Source organism: Peromyscus californicus, unplaced genomic scaffold (assembly GCF_007827085.1).
Source record: "Peromyscus californicus insignis strain IS unplaced genomic scaffold, ASM782708v3 Scaffold_16__1_contigs__length_79575227, whole genome shotgun sequence".
NCBI classification, from domain to species: domain Eukaryota; kingdom Metazoa; phylum Chordata; class Mammalia; order Rodentia; family Cricetidae; genus Peromyscus; species Peromyscus californicus.
This window is the reverse complement of record NW_026294458.1, coordinates 22,388,141-22,406,245: the sequence shown is the minus strand read 5'-3', so window position 1 is coordinate 22,406,245 and position 18,105 is coordinate 22,388,141. Positions and strand designations below refer to the sequence as shown.

The following is an 18,105-nucleotide window of genomic DNA, read 5'->3' as shown; positions in this document are numbered from 1 at the left end:
TAATGAAAGCATTTGTGTTTGGGAGAGAAAAATTGAGCCCTTCTCAGCCAATTTATGAATATAGGTTTCACTCCATGAAATTTGGAATAATTAAAGACTTGGTCATAACTAGAAATATATTTCTCACTTGGAAGTCTAAATTCTATTCAACTATATTCATAAAGCATACATGCATCTTTCCTTCCTCTGGGAAGTTACCTCTGTGTGCTACTCATTCAAAAACCCAACAGGGGTTAGACTGGGTGGGTTCGGAGAAGTAAGGTTAAGATTAATAAGTAATACAGAATATACCCCTCATCCCCAGCTGATTTTTCAAACACCCAGGCAGTGATTCAAACACTAACCTGGTATTAGGGCATAGGAATTAGACAGTAAGCACTCATTTCAAGAGGGCCAACAGGGCCTAACGTTCAAGATATGCAGCACAAAACAATGCACACAGGATACACATCCTCTTAGCAACCATGGCTAAATTTTAAGACTCAGAGATCCAACTTTCTTGCTCTCCAATGTCTGGTTTCCTCTTCAACCCCCCTCCCTGAACTTCTGAACAAGTAGAAGCAAGCACTGGTCTCTAGGCATCTTGGCGTCGATGGTTCTTTTTCTGGTTTCCCACTCAAGGGGGTATGGTCCATTTCCAAAGTGCGGGAGAAAAGATCTGCAAGCCACTGTATACCTCTGGCTCTCCCATTACTCAAGAGCCACTGTCCGTGTGTCCAAAGTCTTGACCTGAATAACAAATCTTCATGTGGGAGGCCCAGGAGTGGCCCTTGCTTTCTGGAAAAAAAAAAGAGATTTAAAAACCAACCCACCCACCCCCATGCCATCACTTAACCAGCAACCCCAGCTCCAGATAGCTCACCAGTCTCCAAAGCAGTTCCGTTTCTCCCAGGTTGCTTTTCTTTTCCATAGCCACAGCACTCTAACACCTCAAGATGCTCAGAAAGACATCCCTGCTGCTCTCCTACAATTCAGCGCTGCCTTTTGGAAGGCCTCAGAAATAAAGAACCAACTGTTCATGATTTCAAGGAATAGCTGGCAGGTCTTCAGTTCCACCCCAAATGGCCAAGACAGGACCTAAACAAGATGGCAGTAAACCCAAACCACCCCACTGCTGATCCAATCCTCTCCTCCCCTTCTGCCGGTGCTGGAATTACAGGCAGGTAGCAGCACATTGAGCTCCTTCGAAGTGTTAATTTAACTAGCCCACTAAATAAAAGACCACACTTCATCGAATATAAATTTGTCTTTATTGAAGCAGCAGTCACATGACCTTATTTCTAACCTTTAGGCCTGACAACGAGCCAGCCCTAAAAAAATGTTTCTGTTTGCACTAAGAGACATAACATGTTAACATATATTATCCAGTATTGGAAATGAGCAGACTCAAACACGTGTTGGTTATATGGGTGACACAGACCCACTGTCCATGGTGGTCACGTTTTACAGAGACTCCCAAAGACCATCACTAATAAGATGGAAGTGAAAAGAAAATACAGTCACAACCAAACCATGGACACAATAACCAAGGACAGCAGCTTACACATGTTTTTACAACTGTTCCTTTCAGGGAGATTATCTTTCTTTCCAAAACAGTGTCTGCAAAACTTCCTCTACATTAAGTCCAGGGGTCTCCAAGCCGGAAGCTGCACCTCCTGTCTACACATCAAAGCAAGATCATTTCAAAGAATGCGAGGCGTGTGTTCGTATCTTGGCTTTTCTAACAAGGATTCGTGTCTCCCCGGTGAGGGGAGAGCAGATGGCGACGTGACGACATGTTGCAATGGCAAAGTGGGCGGGGTGGAGGAGGAGGGGTGGGCACTGAAATAAGGACCACACACTTGTGAATTGTAATTTCATTTCCAGGCTAACCTACTTTTTATTTAATGCAAATTACAGTACCAGTTAACTATTTCCAAACCAAGTCACATAGAACGAAATGTATTTACAAGGGAACGGGGGAGGGGAAAAAAACATTGAGCATACTTTCCACAAAAAAGTTTATATTTAAAATGAAAAAAAAAATCAGTCACAGAGGCATTCAAGTAGTAATGTTATACAGCGTTTGCTTTTCCTTTATATCAAGACAGATTTGCACAAGTGTTTGCAATAGTTTGTATACAACCCACAGTCCTTTATATATATATATATATATTATAATAATAATAAATTTTGTTTAGATTTGTTTTTAAGATGGAAGTGGTCACGCTAATTGGTATGTGTACAGGCCCAAGTGATCCATCGGCAACACATTTATAAATGCAAATTTTACAGGCAAGCACATTTCCAAACATCTATCTGTATCTGCCTGTAGACAGATATAGTAAGAAAAAAAATTAAAAATCAACACAAGGTAGTCTACTTTGTCAAGCTAACCCCTCATGTACTGGCTGTCGTTTTGCTTGAATTGTGGAGATACACACGGACGACAAGCTTGAATAAAATGGCATAACCCCATGGAAAGGATCCAGACCCCAGGGATCACTTCCGAAGCCTCTCAAAGGAGAACTCAGTCTGGGACTCTCCTGTGCTTCTAGCTGTTTCTTTATTTTCAGTGGCTTCAGTGTCTACCAGAAAAGACAGGTTTCACCATAAAGGATGCTTATTTTCATACAGGGGAGAAACGTGTTCATCTCTGTGATCAGAACAATCAGTAGTGTGAATAGGAACCAGACACAATTTCGATTTAAAACAAAGAAAGAAACAAAAAGAAAACCCCAACTCTGGGAGATCTGGCATTGGCCAAACTTCCTTTGGAAGATTCCAAAGTTAAAACCCTTGCAAAGGGAAAGGAAATGTAACAGAAATGCCAGTGTCTTTACATCCACAGGGATAGAGAATATAATCCTCACAGGACCTCTGCATTGGCATGGACAGGATGACCGGGTAGATATACTTTGCTAAAACACAAACCTAATAATGGGCCTAAAAAAATGAAGGGCTTTAAAAAAATGACACCGTATGTTATGGGAAAGAAGGTGCAGTCTTCTGCCATGTGCAATAAACACATGACGTCTCAAAAATAGCAACCTTTGGTTTGGTAGTGGTTTTTTTTTGTTTTGTTTTCCTTCTTCTATTCAAGACATAACGAAGTAGTTGGTGGCAAAATGGATACTTTTTTTTTCTTTCAAAAGGCCATATTAGGCACAGTTAGGAAACTGATTTTTAAAAAAGAAATTCAAATGATGTTTCATCCAACAAGATGGCAGGAGGGAGGAATGGGCTCAGAGTCCATTTGACAATCCTCCTCAGCACAGCACCCGGGGCAGTAACTGCTAATGACTTCATCAGGGCACCCCGACCACTGACGGATCAAACCCAAATGCCACCAAGACAGCGTGACTTATTTAAAACAAAACAAAAAAAACAATGTCTCTTTCTCTTGTTTGGGAGGGAAGTAGGTAAGGAGAGAGTGAGCATGAGGAGTTCCCAGAATCTGCTGTAAGGCCCACGTTTGGGCTTGGGGAACAGATGAGCAAACCCAAGCGATGTGAGAGCCTTCAGCTCTAGGACTCCCTGCGCTCCAAGTCCCTGCAGGGACTAAGTGTGAAATGAAACCAGTCGGTCGCTGTTACTGAGGAGGAGACAGACACACCCAGAACCAAAACCAAGGCAAGGTTACAATGAAGTGAGATTCCAAACATAGTTTCCTCTCCCCCACTCAAACTGTGGAGGGGGCAAAGGTGCTGTTACATTGTAACTTCAGAGGGAAAGGGGACAGACAGGGACACATGGATCAAAGAAATCAATTAAAAACAAAAACAAAACAAAGAAACCCAAATACATGGAAGCGAAGGCACTCCAAACTATATAGATACACTATACATTGCTAGAGTTATTGTTACAATAATACAGGCCGGTACCTACTGTACAGAGTTAAAACTATATGGCTTTAAAAAGCTCGTCTACATTTTTGTCTGGTTATTAAACAGAATCACTGCCCTGAACAGTAACTTTTTGCTCATTAATAACAGTTCCTGGGTCCACATATTTACATACAAAACAATAAAACTTAAATTTAAAAACATTGAAAGAAAATATAATATACAAGCTTGAATTTGGTGAGGAGCTTTTAATTATTATTATTTACAAAAAGATATTCGGAGACCTGGATCTCACTTGTGTAAGAGTTCTGTGATCCTGCCATGATCCTTGAGAAAGAAAAATCGTGCACCTCAGCCCTCATATACGCATGCGCGGATACACACACACATACACACACACACACACACACACACACACACACACACACACACACACACTCACACACACACACACACACACACACACAGGTTCGAGAAAAGCACCTGACTTTCCTCTACTCTTCTCTTACCCCATCTGGGGGGGTGGGGAATATTTGCTAAAACAATCACTGATTTTTATGGACTCTAGCAAGTACACCAAGTCCGGAGTAGTGTCTGTGTCTGGCTGGGCAGTTTAATCTGAAAGCAGGTTCCCCTCTTAGGCCACAGACCTGCGTGTTCAGATTCTTTACAAAGTCTTCCCAAAAATGGCCTTCCAAGTCACCTCTTCAAGGAACTATGCTGTTCACTACTTTGATTTCAGAATTCCTTCAAACTGTAACTCTCTCTCAGAAGCACTTCACAAAAGAAAAAGCCTATTTGCTTGATTTGGTTTGACTAAGCATGCTTCCTTTCTTGTGAACTTTGATAGAAGCAGAGGTTTGAGAAAACCCCTTTTGTGGCCCAAAGAGCTTCGCCGCCGCCGCCCAGTGAGGAAGAGTCGGATGGCTCACTGCTGTCTCTCTAGGTATCGGACTCATTTCGGCAGGCAGCACAACTCTCTTGGAGAGTCGCACACACGGTCAAGAGGCATGGCAGGGTACTGGGGCCTGAATAAGGGCTGCCGAGAGACCCTTCTTCCCAACCACCTGGAGGGCAAGCCCCCACATGACTTGGGGTGGCCACACAACCAAGGGCTCTGCAGTCCTCGCCATCAGCTGACCTTCGCAGATACGGGGGGACGAAGGGGAAGGAAGGAAGGAGAGGCGGCCATCACTCAAGTGATCTTTAAATGTAGAAGGTAACTGATTGTGCCTTAAAGATTCATAGGTCAAGTAATGGCCCATAAGCACCAAGGTTCATTTTAGAGTATATAAGGCCCACAAAGATACCAACCTTATAAAGGATCAACAAACTAGTTATGAATTCTGTTCCTCACTCAAACGTAATCCTTCAATCCTCCTTGCTTTCCAAGGAATATTGCTTTTTCTTCAAAAAACAAGAGACTGATTCTTACACCATTCACTGATAAACAAAGAAAACTAAAACAAAACTCTTAATGGTTGAGGGAACATTCTTTTCATGATTCAGTCAGTCAATTTTGATACTGTAGACAAAAAGAAAAGGCAGTACTGAATATATGTATATATAACATATATATATATACACATTGATATTTCATCAATTTTCCTATAAAGTCAGCAGGTACAGGTGACTTTATCATTTTGATGTGTGGTTTTTAATATGCCTACCATTTAAAATCAGAATGGCTTATCTGACATGCATCAATAAATAAATTTTAAAAGCATGATGTTAAAATAGCAGAAATTAAATACAGTCTAGATTTGGATTTAAAATTAGAACTATGTGTAAGAATGTAGAAATTCTTGCAAGCTTGATTTTCAATTAAAATATGAAAAATAGAGCAGTAGACTGTTAGAGTTCACATTAGTTAGCTATAATGTCTTCTCTCAAGTGTATTTTTTCTAAGGGAAATAACTTTAGGGAACTCTGGACAAACTCATTCACAGTGGTGAGATCTGCCCCTGGCCTGCTGCCTTCCTGACATTTGCCTTCTGATGCACCCAGGGCTGCTCACTCAACATCACGTGCAGCCTCATCTTAGGGCACCAGCTAAAAACAATACGAAGATGTGCAGACAGCCTTTGGTCAAGTGAACCAAGATCCACCCCGGGGCACCGCAGACTGCAGCTCTCCTGGCAGCCTTCCTAAGCCAGCATCTGCAATGCTTGCTCGCTCGCACTGGTCAAGAGCAAAACAAACCTTAAAGAATCAATCACAAATCTTCCCTTAGAGCTTCAGACTTTCCTGACCTCCCTGGGCTACGAACAATACACATTTCTTCTCTCTCTCTCTTTTGTTTTTTTGGTCTGTCACACCTGCCATCAACATGCCAAAGGCAAGTCTTCAAATACCCGAGGATACGTATACATTTTACAAGTGACATTAAGTCCCTGTTGAGAACACCTGCTAAGCTCCCAACCAATTTCAAGCTGTGCACTGTATCAAAGTCTTATACCAGACTCTAAAAGAAAACAAATTCAGAAAAGAAACCAGCACAGAACAGGTTTTCTTCTGTTGTGGTGGGGGCATGAGGCAGGAGTCTGGCTTTTAAGGTATGCAACAGCTGACGTCTGATTAAAAAAAAGAAAAGAAACAGGAAGATTGTCGTGGGAGAGAGTGTGTGTTCCAGTGCTCTGCTCCTTCCCCCACCCCCACCCCTCCTACCCCTTGGATCTCTTGAAAAGTGGGAACACAATGAAACGGGTTTGTATTTATAGGTATTTTACAAGGTTAAATAAGAACAACAGTAATAAAAAAAGTGAACACTAAAATGAACAGGGTTTTTTGTTTTTGTTTTTTTTCCTCTTTTTAATTTTCTTTCCAAACGTGACCAGTGTTGCTGAGTGACACTCAAGTAACGGCTGGTTTTTCCTGCGCAGCTGGCCACTTGGGGCTGTTCAGGTGGAGTTGGAAGCTGATGCAGAAGCGGCATTATTGGTCTGTCCACGGTCTCCAGCATTAGTATCTGCAAATCCAAAGTCCCGAGAGAGCGTGAGCAACTAAGTTATGACACCACAAAGAGCACAGGTACGTGGCCTCACCCGCACACAGGGCTGTGGCCTTCCAAAGCGGCTGCCCTCTGACATGCTGCTTCAAGCGGAGAGCAGTAGGACTTCCTTTCTGTCTGGGGCTAAGTGGGGGCTTGTGTGGGGAAGACAGGGCAGACTCAGGCTGGAGTCTAGCTCCCTGAAGATAAATGAACGCACAGCTAGGTAACTAACTCAAGACTGCGAGCCACGTTCCAACAGGACAGAGTCCAAGAACACACAGGAACCTTGCTACTGAGGGTCTGCTGTTCAGTTTATCCACTCCATAACTACTCTACAAAGACTGTACTTCCTAAACTCTTCATTTTCCTCTTCCCCAAATAATCTGCCCTTATACACATTTAACCCACTGGGGTATGACAGGGAACACGTGAATGCTTTTGTTTAGTTCATTAATTTTTACCTCAAAATACTCACAGCTCCTTTCAGTTCTACTTTCATATAAATGAGGTGACCTCAGAGTCATACTACCCGGGCATGGGATGTGGCACATGAACCAGAACATACTCTCCAGAGCCAAGCAGACAGCCTTTCCCAGCAATCAGTGAATCCCTGGGGCTAAGGTTTATTCATGGCTTCCTTCGACTGTTCAGTCACCCAAGTTTGGTGTACTATTAATACAACAAGAATTCCTGTCTCAATGACAGGTCCCCTGGCCTTCCTTCATTGTCATGATTCAGGCACAGGCTGTATTAAAGACGGTTTAGAAGAAGCCTGCAAAACCAGAGTTATTTCAGGGTTGTAATCTTCCATCCGAAGCATCCTTCTTGCAGCATTTCCTGTGCTCTATACAACTGTCAGCACATGCACAATCATCACCAAACTACACACACATTCCCCACTTCCCACCAAACAACACACACGTCCATCACTTCCCACCAAACTACACACACGCCCCCCACTTCCCACCAAACAATACCCGAGTCCATCACTTCCCACCAAACAACACACACGTCGATCACTTCCCCCAAAACGACACACACGTCCCCCACTTCCCACCAAACAACACACAGGTCCCTTACTTCCTACCAAACAACACATGCCCACTTTCCACCAAACAACACACATGTCCCCCACTCCCCACCAACACACATGCTCCCCACTTTCAGCAGAAGATGCCAGGAAGAACTGTTGTTCCATCTTGAAGCCCAGGACTTGAGAGGCGCCCACTACAGCCGCACATCAACTAGCACTGTGATAGCTCTGGCTATGGCGGCTACTAGCTGTGCCAGCGGAGGCCCGCCAAGGTGAGTGCACTGCATACCCCACCCACACCAGCAACCCGCGCATTTATGGCACCTTACTCTTTGGCAAAGTCCTATATAGCTACTAGCTTTCAGATGCCCTTTCATGAGCTATAGCCCATTAGTGTATGACCTAATCCAAACTATCCCCCCTTCTTTGAGTAAATTCCAAGTCTGTTTGCACGATCACCAGGAAATGCACAAACCTTTTTATGTCATCATGTAACTGGAAATGAGTTTACAGTCTGAATAATAAAATTTGTAAACTCATTTCCAGTTACATGATCGGAAAACAATCTGCTCTGGGAAGAGGAAGGAAGGCAGAAGACCATCTTAACATACTGTAGCATCTCCCAGAACGACATCAGTGAGTCATGCTTCTTGGTACCTGTGCTCTTAATGCAGTCCTTTCCCACAAACAGGGGTGTGATTTCTAAGGCTCGGATATAAAAGACACACGGTTTCTACCGTACTCTCTCTACTGGATCCCCTGGTGTGAAGAGCCAGCTGATATGATGGAAAACACTCCCATAATACCACCATGATGAGGTCCACAAAAAAGGTGGTTAGCCCTCCTGTCAATACAAGCTTGTTAACCACATGAAGGATCTAGCCTGGAAGTACATCTTCTAACCCAGGAAGCCATCAGATAACTGCATCCCTAGGTAACACCCCAGTGTATTAAAAATAGATTTTTTCTCATATAATATATCCTGATTATGGTCGTCCTTCCATCCACTAATCCCAGTTGTTCCCCACGTCCCCTCCCACCCCAATCCACCCCCTTGCTGTCTCTCATTAGAAAACAAACAGGCTTCTAAGGGATAATACAATAACAATAAAAATAAAATATAGTAAGACAAAACAAAAATTAACACGTCAGAATAGGACAAAACACACAGAAGGAAAAGACCCCAAGAAAAGGCGAGAAGAACAGATAGAGACACAGAGACCCGCTCATTCACATACTCAGAATCTCAGAAACATTAAACTGGAAGCTGTAATGCATATGCACAGCTTAACCACACCATTCAGATCCCTGCCTTGCCAGGTGGCTTCTGTGTTCCTAACCCAGAGAAGCAATGCCAGATAATGTTTACCCTATTTTAAGTTGCTAAAATTCAGGATGGCAACTCAGAGCAGTAAACAGTGAATACATCATTACGTCAAAGAACTTAAAATGCCCCGAAGGGTTGTACTCAGAGGCCTAGGAAAACATCATTTACCTAGACTGTCTGTGATACTCAAGTGCTTCTACCAAACTGTATAGGACTGTTTTAGCTAGATAAGACAAAGATGGCACTGGATAAACTACTGTTTCTTTCTAAACTGTTTTCTTTTACCTTATTCTCTGAGGCAGGGTCTCTCAATCAAACCCAGAGCTTGCCTCTTTCAAAAGTCTCCTAGTCAGCTTGCTCTAGGAGTCTATCTCCACCTTCCAGGGATCACAGGCTGGTAGCCACACCCACAAGACATTCACACCGGTGTAGGGATCCAATCTGTGGCACTCTGGCTTGCTTGGACAGTAAGTACTTAAGCCATCGCTCCAGCCTCCAATCATTTCTTGTTTGGTTGTATTTTTTGAGACAGTACTTCATTCTCAGCCCAAGTTGTATAGGCTGGTCTTGAACTCTGTGACCCTCCTGCCTCAGCTCCCCAAGTGCTTTACTACAAGTCTGTGCAACCACACCAGCTTCTAAGTTTTTGTACACAGAAGTCTGTATCTGGTAAACAGAAATTTCTAGGATAGTAGGATAGGAGTGTGAGAGTGAGTGTATAAGAATGCATGCTGCCCCTAGCTTTAGATTCTCAGAAATGGGGAAGTTATTAGATTCTGGAGTCATGGACTAATCACAGCTGTATCAATACTGAAGAAACTACCTCATCCTAGCTCTTCAGGCCACAGACTAGAAATCCTCATCCTGACTCTTCTCCTTCCTTCTTCACTCATTAGTATCAGCAATTCCTACCCATTTGGGGGCCAGATGTGATTATCAAATGTAAAGATTGGGAGACAGTGGAGGGTCACTTCACACTGTTGCAAAGGGTCTTTAGGGCAGAACATGTGGACTAGGTTGGGAGGAGAGGACAGAGGATAAACACAGGAGTTGAGGTTCTAACGGTTCAGCCACCGCAAAGTCAGTATTCCCAAAGTGTGGGTCTACTCCACAGAAATGTCTGTGTTATGGCCCAGTGGTAATGACAGAAATGTTCTACTTGTGCTGACCAATGTGGCAAAAGTGAGTCCTAGCTACACATGGCTACTCAGGCTGCGACTAAATATGAACACAATTTAGTGCCTTCTTTGTCCTTAAATACTTCTCAAGTTCTCAAAAGCTATAGTTATTACAAATTTAGTATTTCTACAACTGGCATATTAGTAAGAATATTTTGGATAATCAGGTTAACCTTGGGTAAATGTATGTATGCTTGAGAAGGCAGATGCACTCCATTCCTTATTTCCTTTATTGTGCTCGAGCAGCTCTAGTTGTTATGAAGCCAGGATGGTTGTACTTCCCAGGCTTAAGGGTTAGAAATCTCACGACATGTCGGGTCCTACAGAACAAAACTTCCACATCCAGAAATACACTATTTATACTACACAGGTAGGCAATTTGGTCAAAGCTATTCTGAGTGGAAACAGTGCTAATGGAGAACGATATCTTGTTATAACCTGTAGGAACAAACAAAACTACTCTTCCCTAGACTCAAAGTGTACCCCCAAAACTCACACTAAGACTGAAATTATAATCTACACCAGCGAGATCAAGCTCTACCTACAGTCAGGTTTTGCTTTTCTTTTCTTTTCTTTCTTTTTTTTTTTTTTCGAGACAGGGTTTCTCTGTGTAGCTTTGCGCCTTCACTGGGACTCACTTGGTAGCCCAGGCTGGCCTCGAACTCACAGAGATCTGCCTGCCTCTGCCTTGGGAGTGCTGGGATTAAAGGCGTGCGCCACCACCGCCCGGCTTGCTTGTTTCTTCTTAACATCTATTTTGATCTTGATAGTTAATAAAAAGAGAGGAAACTCCCCTCAGCAACACAACTTCAACTCTGTCCATATCACTCCCAGAAAGAGAAGCAGCACAAGACACCAAGGAAGCTGCTGGTCATTGAGAAAATAGCGAAACACAGACGCTTGTCATTCAGGTCACCCACTAGGGTTCACGGTTAACATCAGTGAGACTACTCACATCTGATGTTCAGAGGTAGGGCGCATTCTAAGTAAGAGACCTGACTGTTCAGGGTAGAGAACCAAAGCACATGGGGTTATGGGTAATGTTTTCATTTTTAAGTTAAAAGTTCTAATTTAGGAATAATGAAGAAAAATAAATAAATAGAAGCAGGTAACTTCAGGCAAGAACAATTAAAAAACACGAGGAATGTCTAGACCTATAGGACATCCATCAGCTGAATCAAGATTTTAAACTACTTTAGGAGGAGGTAGAAATCCCTAGGTAACCCTTGACTTAATAGGACAGGACATGCTTAGGAGTTCAGTTTTAACCCTAACAAGCATCCTTATCTACCAAACTATCCCCCTTTGGGCCAGCGTCTCTCACTGGCCTGGAATAAATAACTAGCAGGTCCCAGGGACCCTCTCACTCTGCCTTCTCACACTACATCACAAGCATGCACTGCCACACCTGCATCCTAAGGGTCTGGGGACTAAACCAAGGTCTCATGTATGCAGGGCAAGCACTTTACAGACTGAGCCAGGATCTCATACAGCTCCAGCAGGCCTCAAACTCCTGATCCTCCTACCTCTACCTCCTAAGTGCTGGACATAATGGGCTGTATCACCATGCCCTTTAAAAGCAGGTTGCATTTTAGCTAGTCATATATACGAGTTTATGAAGTAAATCTAGCTCTAACACAGAGTACATACAAACTTACTGGTGTGAGTTTGTTAAAATGCAATAGTTTAAAACAAAAATCTATGTATCCAGAAGAGCTACACACATCTGGCTGCCAAACTGGTGACATGTAGAAGTACGTACACATACCACCCCTGCTTTGCTGGGAAATGAAGAAGTACTTTTACTGCAATGCAAAGTATAGACTGGGACAGGGTTTGTGGAAGGCAATTTGACAGTCTGTATTAAAAACTATCAAATTCCTCATTCCTTTATTTAACATTGCTCCCCAAACCATTTAAAGAGTTAAGTAAGGCTTTATGTAAAGATAACTTTCAAAGCATTTTTCACAAGAGCAAAAACAACAAAGAGTCAAGCAATCCTTAAATACAACTCTAATGTTTAAAACTAAGGAATCAATGAAGTGAATTACCACAAAGCTTTAGAAAGGCACTCACTTAATACTTAGTAATATAGTATGTGTCTGCAGCAGTATACTTCCACATTCAAAACAGCATGAGCCCATTTCAAAGAAAAGTACATCTCTCTGGCTACTCATATACAGACTAAGGCACAAAACAACATTATCTGTGGTTACTTCTGGAAGCAAGAACACACTATATCCCAAACTAACTAGGCATCCTTAGTGGGGAGAAAAAAAAAAGCCCAAAACAGTCCCACAATTTTCTAAAATTCTACATGTATTTGAGTTGAGATAGAGAGAAGCAGGGAGAGCCAGGATTAGGGAGGAAACCCAGGGAGGGTTTCATCATCCAGGGGCAAATGCTGCAGCAGGCACTAAAACACCACGGAACCGGCACAGAGACAGGCCGGAGGGGACGAGATGCGGCAGAACAGAGTTCACACAAAACCAACTACCAAACAGACAGCAAGAGGAACTGTTCTGGATCATTCTTACCCACCTAGAGATGGTGAGTGACGCACAAGATGAGAGGAATCTGGAGTGAAAGAGGAGACCATACAGTATGTCCAAAACTTACCTAGACTCCAGCAAAAGAGATTTCAAACAGTTTAGGGAAGAGGTTAGCTTGAGTCAAGAATTTTCAAAGGAGCTAGTAACAGAGAAGAAATGGTATTTAAAACCATCCTGTAGCTTTGAACATGTAATTACAAATACTCTTACTGTAAAGAAAGGGGAAAACAATCAACGAAAGGCCCTGATGGGCTCACTATTTTAAGAGAACACGCATGCTCAAAGAACTGAAAAGAAGAACGTAAACCTAAGCGGTCAGGCCAGAATTGGTTCAGATCAGGAAACAGCAAGAGCTTTCAAGGCAAGATCTAGAAGTTCAGCCCCCTGACCAGGTAAAATGGCAGAAGAGAGACCTGATTCAACTCAAATCATGAATCCCTTTTTCATAGAAAGGTTTTTTTCAACCAGGAAAGGAAAACAGGAATCCTAATCAACAAAATGCAACCTGAAGAAAGGGCAAATTACACACTTTAAATGTCTTCTAACTCAGAAGCCACAGTACGAGAAACAATTCTAAAACGGAGTCCAGAACCCATTTAATAAATACTGAAGACACTAGAAACTTCATGCACTCGAGCTCTCCTAACAAATCAGGGCAAGTTTAATTTCCATCTCTGATACGGCTACTTTTCTTTTTAATGGAAAAGGGCTGAGAATTTTCTTGACAACAGCAATTTCCTGAGGGTCTTTGTTGTTCTGAGAGTCATGTGTAAATGACTATTACATAGCTAGTTTAAAGCTAAGCAAAGAAGAGCAGTTCCCAGTCACTCTGAGATGATTAACCTCCAGCAAGACCTGCCTGGTTTCTCATCCTAGCTCTAGGAGACCCTGCCCTGTCCCCTTTGACATATTTTGTTTGCTTAGATAGAAGCAAACAAACAAAAATTGGCATATTTATTCAATGTGTAAGTGACACACAAGTGACAGAAAACCAAATGCCTTGACACTTCAGAACACACCCGTGATACAATTTAACATCTTCTCCAGGACTGAGAGCTACTCTCGGGAGTTTGGTTGGTTGAGCTTGTAATCCTATGTGGATTTTGAAGTAATTACTGAAGTAATCCACATAGAAATCACTTTTAGGGTGGGAGGGGTCCACCTTATAATGGTGATGTAAAAATGGAATGTGCTCTTTTTGACAGTCGTAGGTTTCCAGTTACTGGAACAATCAGAAGATAGATCATCTCTGTTCAGGACATGATGAAGAAGTGAACTGAAGTCAGCTGTATTCATCAGACTAACATCCCCACGGAAGAGAGAAAAGCTGGCTCTGCTTAAAATATCCCACTACCCCTCACATTCAATTCATCTGATACTCAATCAAATGATCTTTGAAGAAGTTTGTATGTGAATTCGAACTGACGGTCCAGATAAAAGGTTCCAAACATGGTGACTGAGACAATCTTCTGAAGGTGTTGAGAAAATCTAACACACACATACCCCTGGAAGAAATTTAGAGTTCTATATATAATTTTCAAGAGAAAGTAACATTAAAATTAATAAAATTAAAACAAACACAAAACCAAAATGTTTTTGGGGAGGAATTTCAACACTGACAGTCTCTAACGTAATAAAACATTACACACACACACACACACACACACACACACACACACCCTTCCTTTACAATTTAGCATCATCAACAACCTGATTTTAAAGATTTACAAGTGCCCCTACAATATTTCCAAAACTGTCCCATCTCCATAGTATCAGCTTTTAAAAATACCCATATAAAAATAGATTCCACAATGTATTCAAACAATTTTCTGCTGTTGGCCATCCAGAACCCTGGTTGTCCTGTTATCATGCATATCAAAATCTGTTACTATAGCCTTTGTTGTCAGGCTATCTCTGTTTTGATTCCTGTCTCTGTGTATAGTGAGCGGCCTTTCTTCTGCTGCTAGAAATACCAGGAAGCTAAAGCCCTACCCTGGGATTCGTCATTTTTAAGTTTCAACTCTGAGCGTTGTCTATTCTAACACTTTCCAGTGCATTTCTAATCACTGTGCCTACAGTGGCTATCTGAACACCGAACACAACAGAACGAAAAGGAATCAAACATTTAATGTAATAGACACACTCACTATCTCTGCCATTTTCAAGAAGGGTGAGAAATTGTGACTACAAAAGTTATTAGTCAAAGTTTCTGGAGAGGTCACACTGCAAGAACTGACTATGTACCCCCAGAATTAGGATTTTAGGACTCTGTCCAGATATGTAAAGATTAAATTTCTTTGCTTTTCCAGAAGCAACAGCAGAAAGAATTCATCGAGATCTAGGCATCCGGAAGCCTATTAAGAATTTTGGCCATTAGTCCAAAGCTGACTTCATGACAGTCAGAATAATCATGGTTAATATCATCTTTTGTCAACTTGTCTTACTTTTCTGCTTCTGTCCCACTTACTTAGGACTGAGCTTTGCTCACAGGCCAAAAAGAAAGCCAGAAAAGCCCAATCTTTACTCTAGCCAGCTACAGACACGATCACTTCTGCGGCAGTCACCCAGGAGCTCTGCAACCCAGCAGCTTTGCTGGACCATACACTTGTGCCGTGCAGAGCGTGAGTAGAAATCATGTTTTATAGGTCAGATGATAATTTCAGGATTATGCCCGAGTTCTGAATTCACTTTTGTGTCTAAACCATTTTAGATGACTAACAGGTTCATCCCCGAGCTGCTGAAGACAGGTATCTGCTTCTTGGTGATGTGGTTTCATATGGTTTCATTATAAACTAAAAGTGACTCAGCCTCAAAACTGTTAATTATTTTTGATACAGAGCTTCTATTACAGTGACTTAAATCAAGAAGGCCAACCACAGTACTAACTTAGAGGTTCATATTCTAATTCACTAAACCCAGGACATGCTAGGGTTTATTTAGGTTGGATGATTAGAAATTCTAACTTTGAAAATACAATATTTAAAATACTTTTAGATTCAGATATCTAAACCTAGAGCTTTGCAGTTTAAATGTTTATCTCTCTGAAGCATGAAGCAGACTCAGAAATGGTTTATGAGGAGAGCTTTGCATATGCCTAAAGGCATTCTTTCACTATGTTTGTGTGGAGAGGGCTCCCACTGATCCAAGAGGAGATAGACTTGGCCTTCCATGTGTGTGGATGCTGTATCGTTTTGAGATAAGGTCTTGCTTTAAGTGCTGGTGGCCTGGTACTCACTCATGTAGCCCATTCTGGCCTTGCACGTTCATGTCAACCCTCCTGCTTCAGCCTGCCAACTGCTAGAATTACCAGTGTGAGTCACCACATCCAGCACTTTTTAAAACATTACTGCACTTGTCTTTACTTTGCAGAAACAATAACAGAATCAGTAACAGCATTTTCCTTTCACCGAGGGTCTACTGAGAGGCCAGGGGGCTACACACGTGAGTTTGTATGTTTCTTACTTCTCACAGCTCTACATAACCACAGTCCTACCCTTGCTGTTTTACAGTCATGGAGACCGAGGCAAGCAAAACAGAGGACACGTGTTTTGAAGGTCATTAAAGAATGTCACTCCCACTGCCAAACACAACACATGACTAAACAGAGGCAGCTTTATAAAGTCATAGTTAATCCGTTGGTGGACATCAGTGTCGAGGCACACTTATTTGACCTTCATTTGGCCCCTAGAAAATTCTACTCTTTGTGGTATCACACTGTTGGCTTACACGAGAAGTGCTTAAAGAGAACGTCCATTGGAAACACACTTACTGTTTGAAAAAATGATGAAATCTTCACTGACTGCCATTTCCACCAGTACCAAGTCTGAGGACTGGAAGGAGAACTGCAGGACCAGAAACACTTCTCCAAAGCCAATGAGCTTCTTGTCCAACCAACAGTGGGAACTCTTAACCACTGGTGATGCTGATTTCACCATTAGGGAGCTCAGAGCAATGTAGGCAATCCCCTCTGCTGAGCACGCATGCACGCACGCGCGCACGCACTTCTTTACTCTGACGTTAGTGACTGCTCCTCTATTAACTTCCTCATGTCCTGATTTACCTCAACAGGGGCATAAACTTTCAGGGTCAAAGTCCAATGCCAGTTTTTCAGCTTTTTACAGCTATAAAAACCATGCGTAACAGAGCGATATATTTTGCAAATTACTATAACTTGTACCAAGCAGTATGACCAGGTTACAACAGGCTCCTTTCCAAGAATACAACATGTTTCAAAACCTAAGTTATAAACATCCTTAATTATTTCAGTATCTCACATTAAGAAAATTATTTTAGAAGGAGAGATGGCTCAGTGGTTAAGGGCATTTATTCTTGAAGAGGACCTGGGTTCCATTCCCAGCACCCACAAGGCAACTCACAACCATCCACTACTCCAGTTCTAGGGGATCAAACACCTTCTTCTGGCCTTTGGGCACCAGGCATATACATGGTACACAGACATACATGCAAAACACTCATGGAAAATAGACAAATCTTTAAAAAGTTATTTGAAATTTTCTACTCTCTACTGGTTTTCACGTCTTTGTATTTGTGTGTGTTCACATCTATGTCATGGTGCTCAGGAGGCAGCTCTTTCCTTCTACCATATGGGTTCCTAGAACCGAACTGAGGTCATCAGGCTTGGTGGCATGTACTCTTACCTGCTGAACTATCTTTCTGGCCCATAACTCTCATTTTTACATTCTAAAGCAAGGCTGTCCAACCTTTAACATGAAGCTGTCATCTATAAATGTGTTGGGCTGTATCATAGCTATCCTGGGATTGCCTGCAGCCTTTGGAGGTACAGGTTAGACATGCCTGGTCTAAAGCAGCTCTACTCAACCTCCTGGACACTAGCTCAGTGAGTGAGTATGTCAGTACAGCACTCGGGTCTACCTCCCATTGTTAATGACCAATCTGATGTACATGTCAGTGATGCAGTAATTAATTAATAAATTAATAGTTCACTTAACCACTCTCTTTGTTCTAAACAAGCAGGCAACAGCATTAAAACAAAACAAAACAAAAAACCACTGTGTTTCTTATCTGTCTATTTGAGAAAGAGTCTCACTATATAGCTCTGGCTGGCCTGAAACGTGATGTAGATCAGGTTGGCCTCAAATCTCAGAGCTCTGCCTGTCTCTGCTTCAGGAGTGCTGAGATTGCAGAGCACACCACTATGACCTGCTAAAATTGTATTTT

The 18,105-nt window shown here is 42.2% G+C and overlaps 1 protein-coding gene across 2 annotated transcripts in view; it reads right to left on the bottom strand.

The window, feature by feature from the left end:
* Positions 1 to 1,231: 1,231 nt before the first annotated feature.
* Gsk3b (glycogen synthase kinase 3 beta) overlaps positions 1,232 to 18,105 on the bottom strand; it is a 155,264-nt gene continuing 138,390 nt past the window's right edge. For both annotated transcript variants that reach the window (XM_052740672.1, XM_052740673.1), the window contains one exon: positions 1,232 to 6,792. In XM_052740672.1, the coding sequence (XP_052596632.1) occupies positions 6,725 to 6,792 (68 nt within the window). In that variant the 3' untranslated portion in view covers positions 1,232 to 6,724. The remainder of the gene's footprint in view (positions 6,793 to 18,105) is intronic.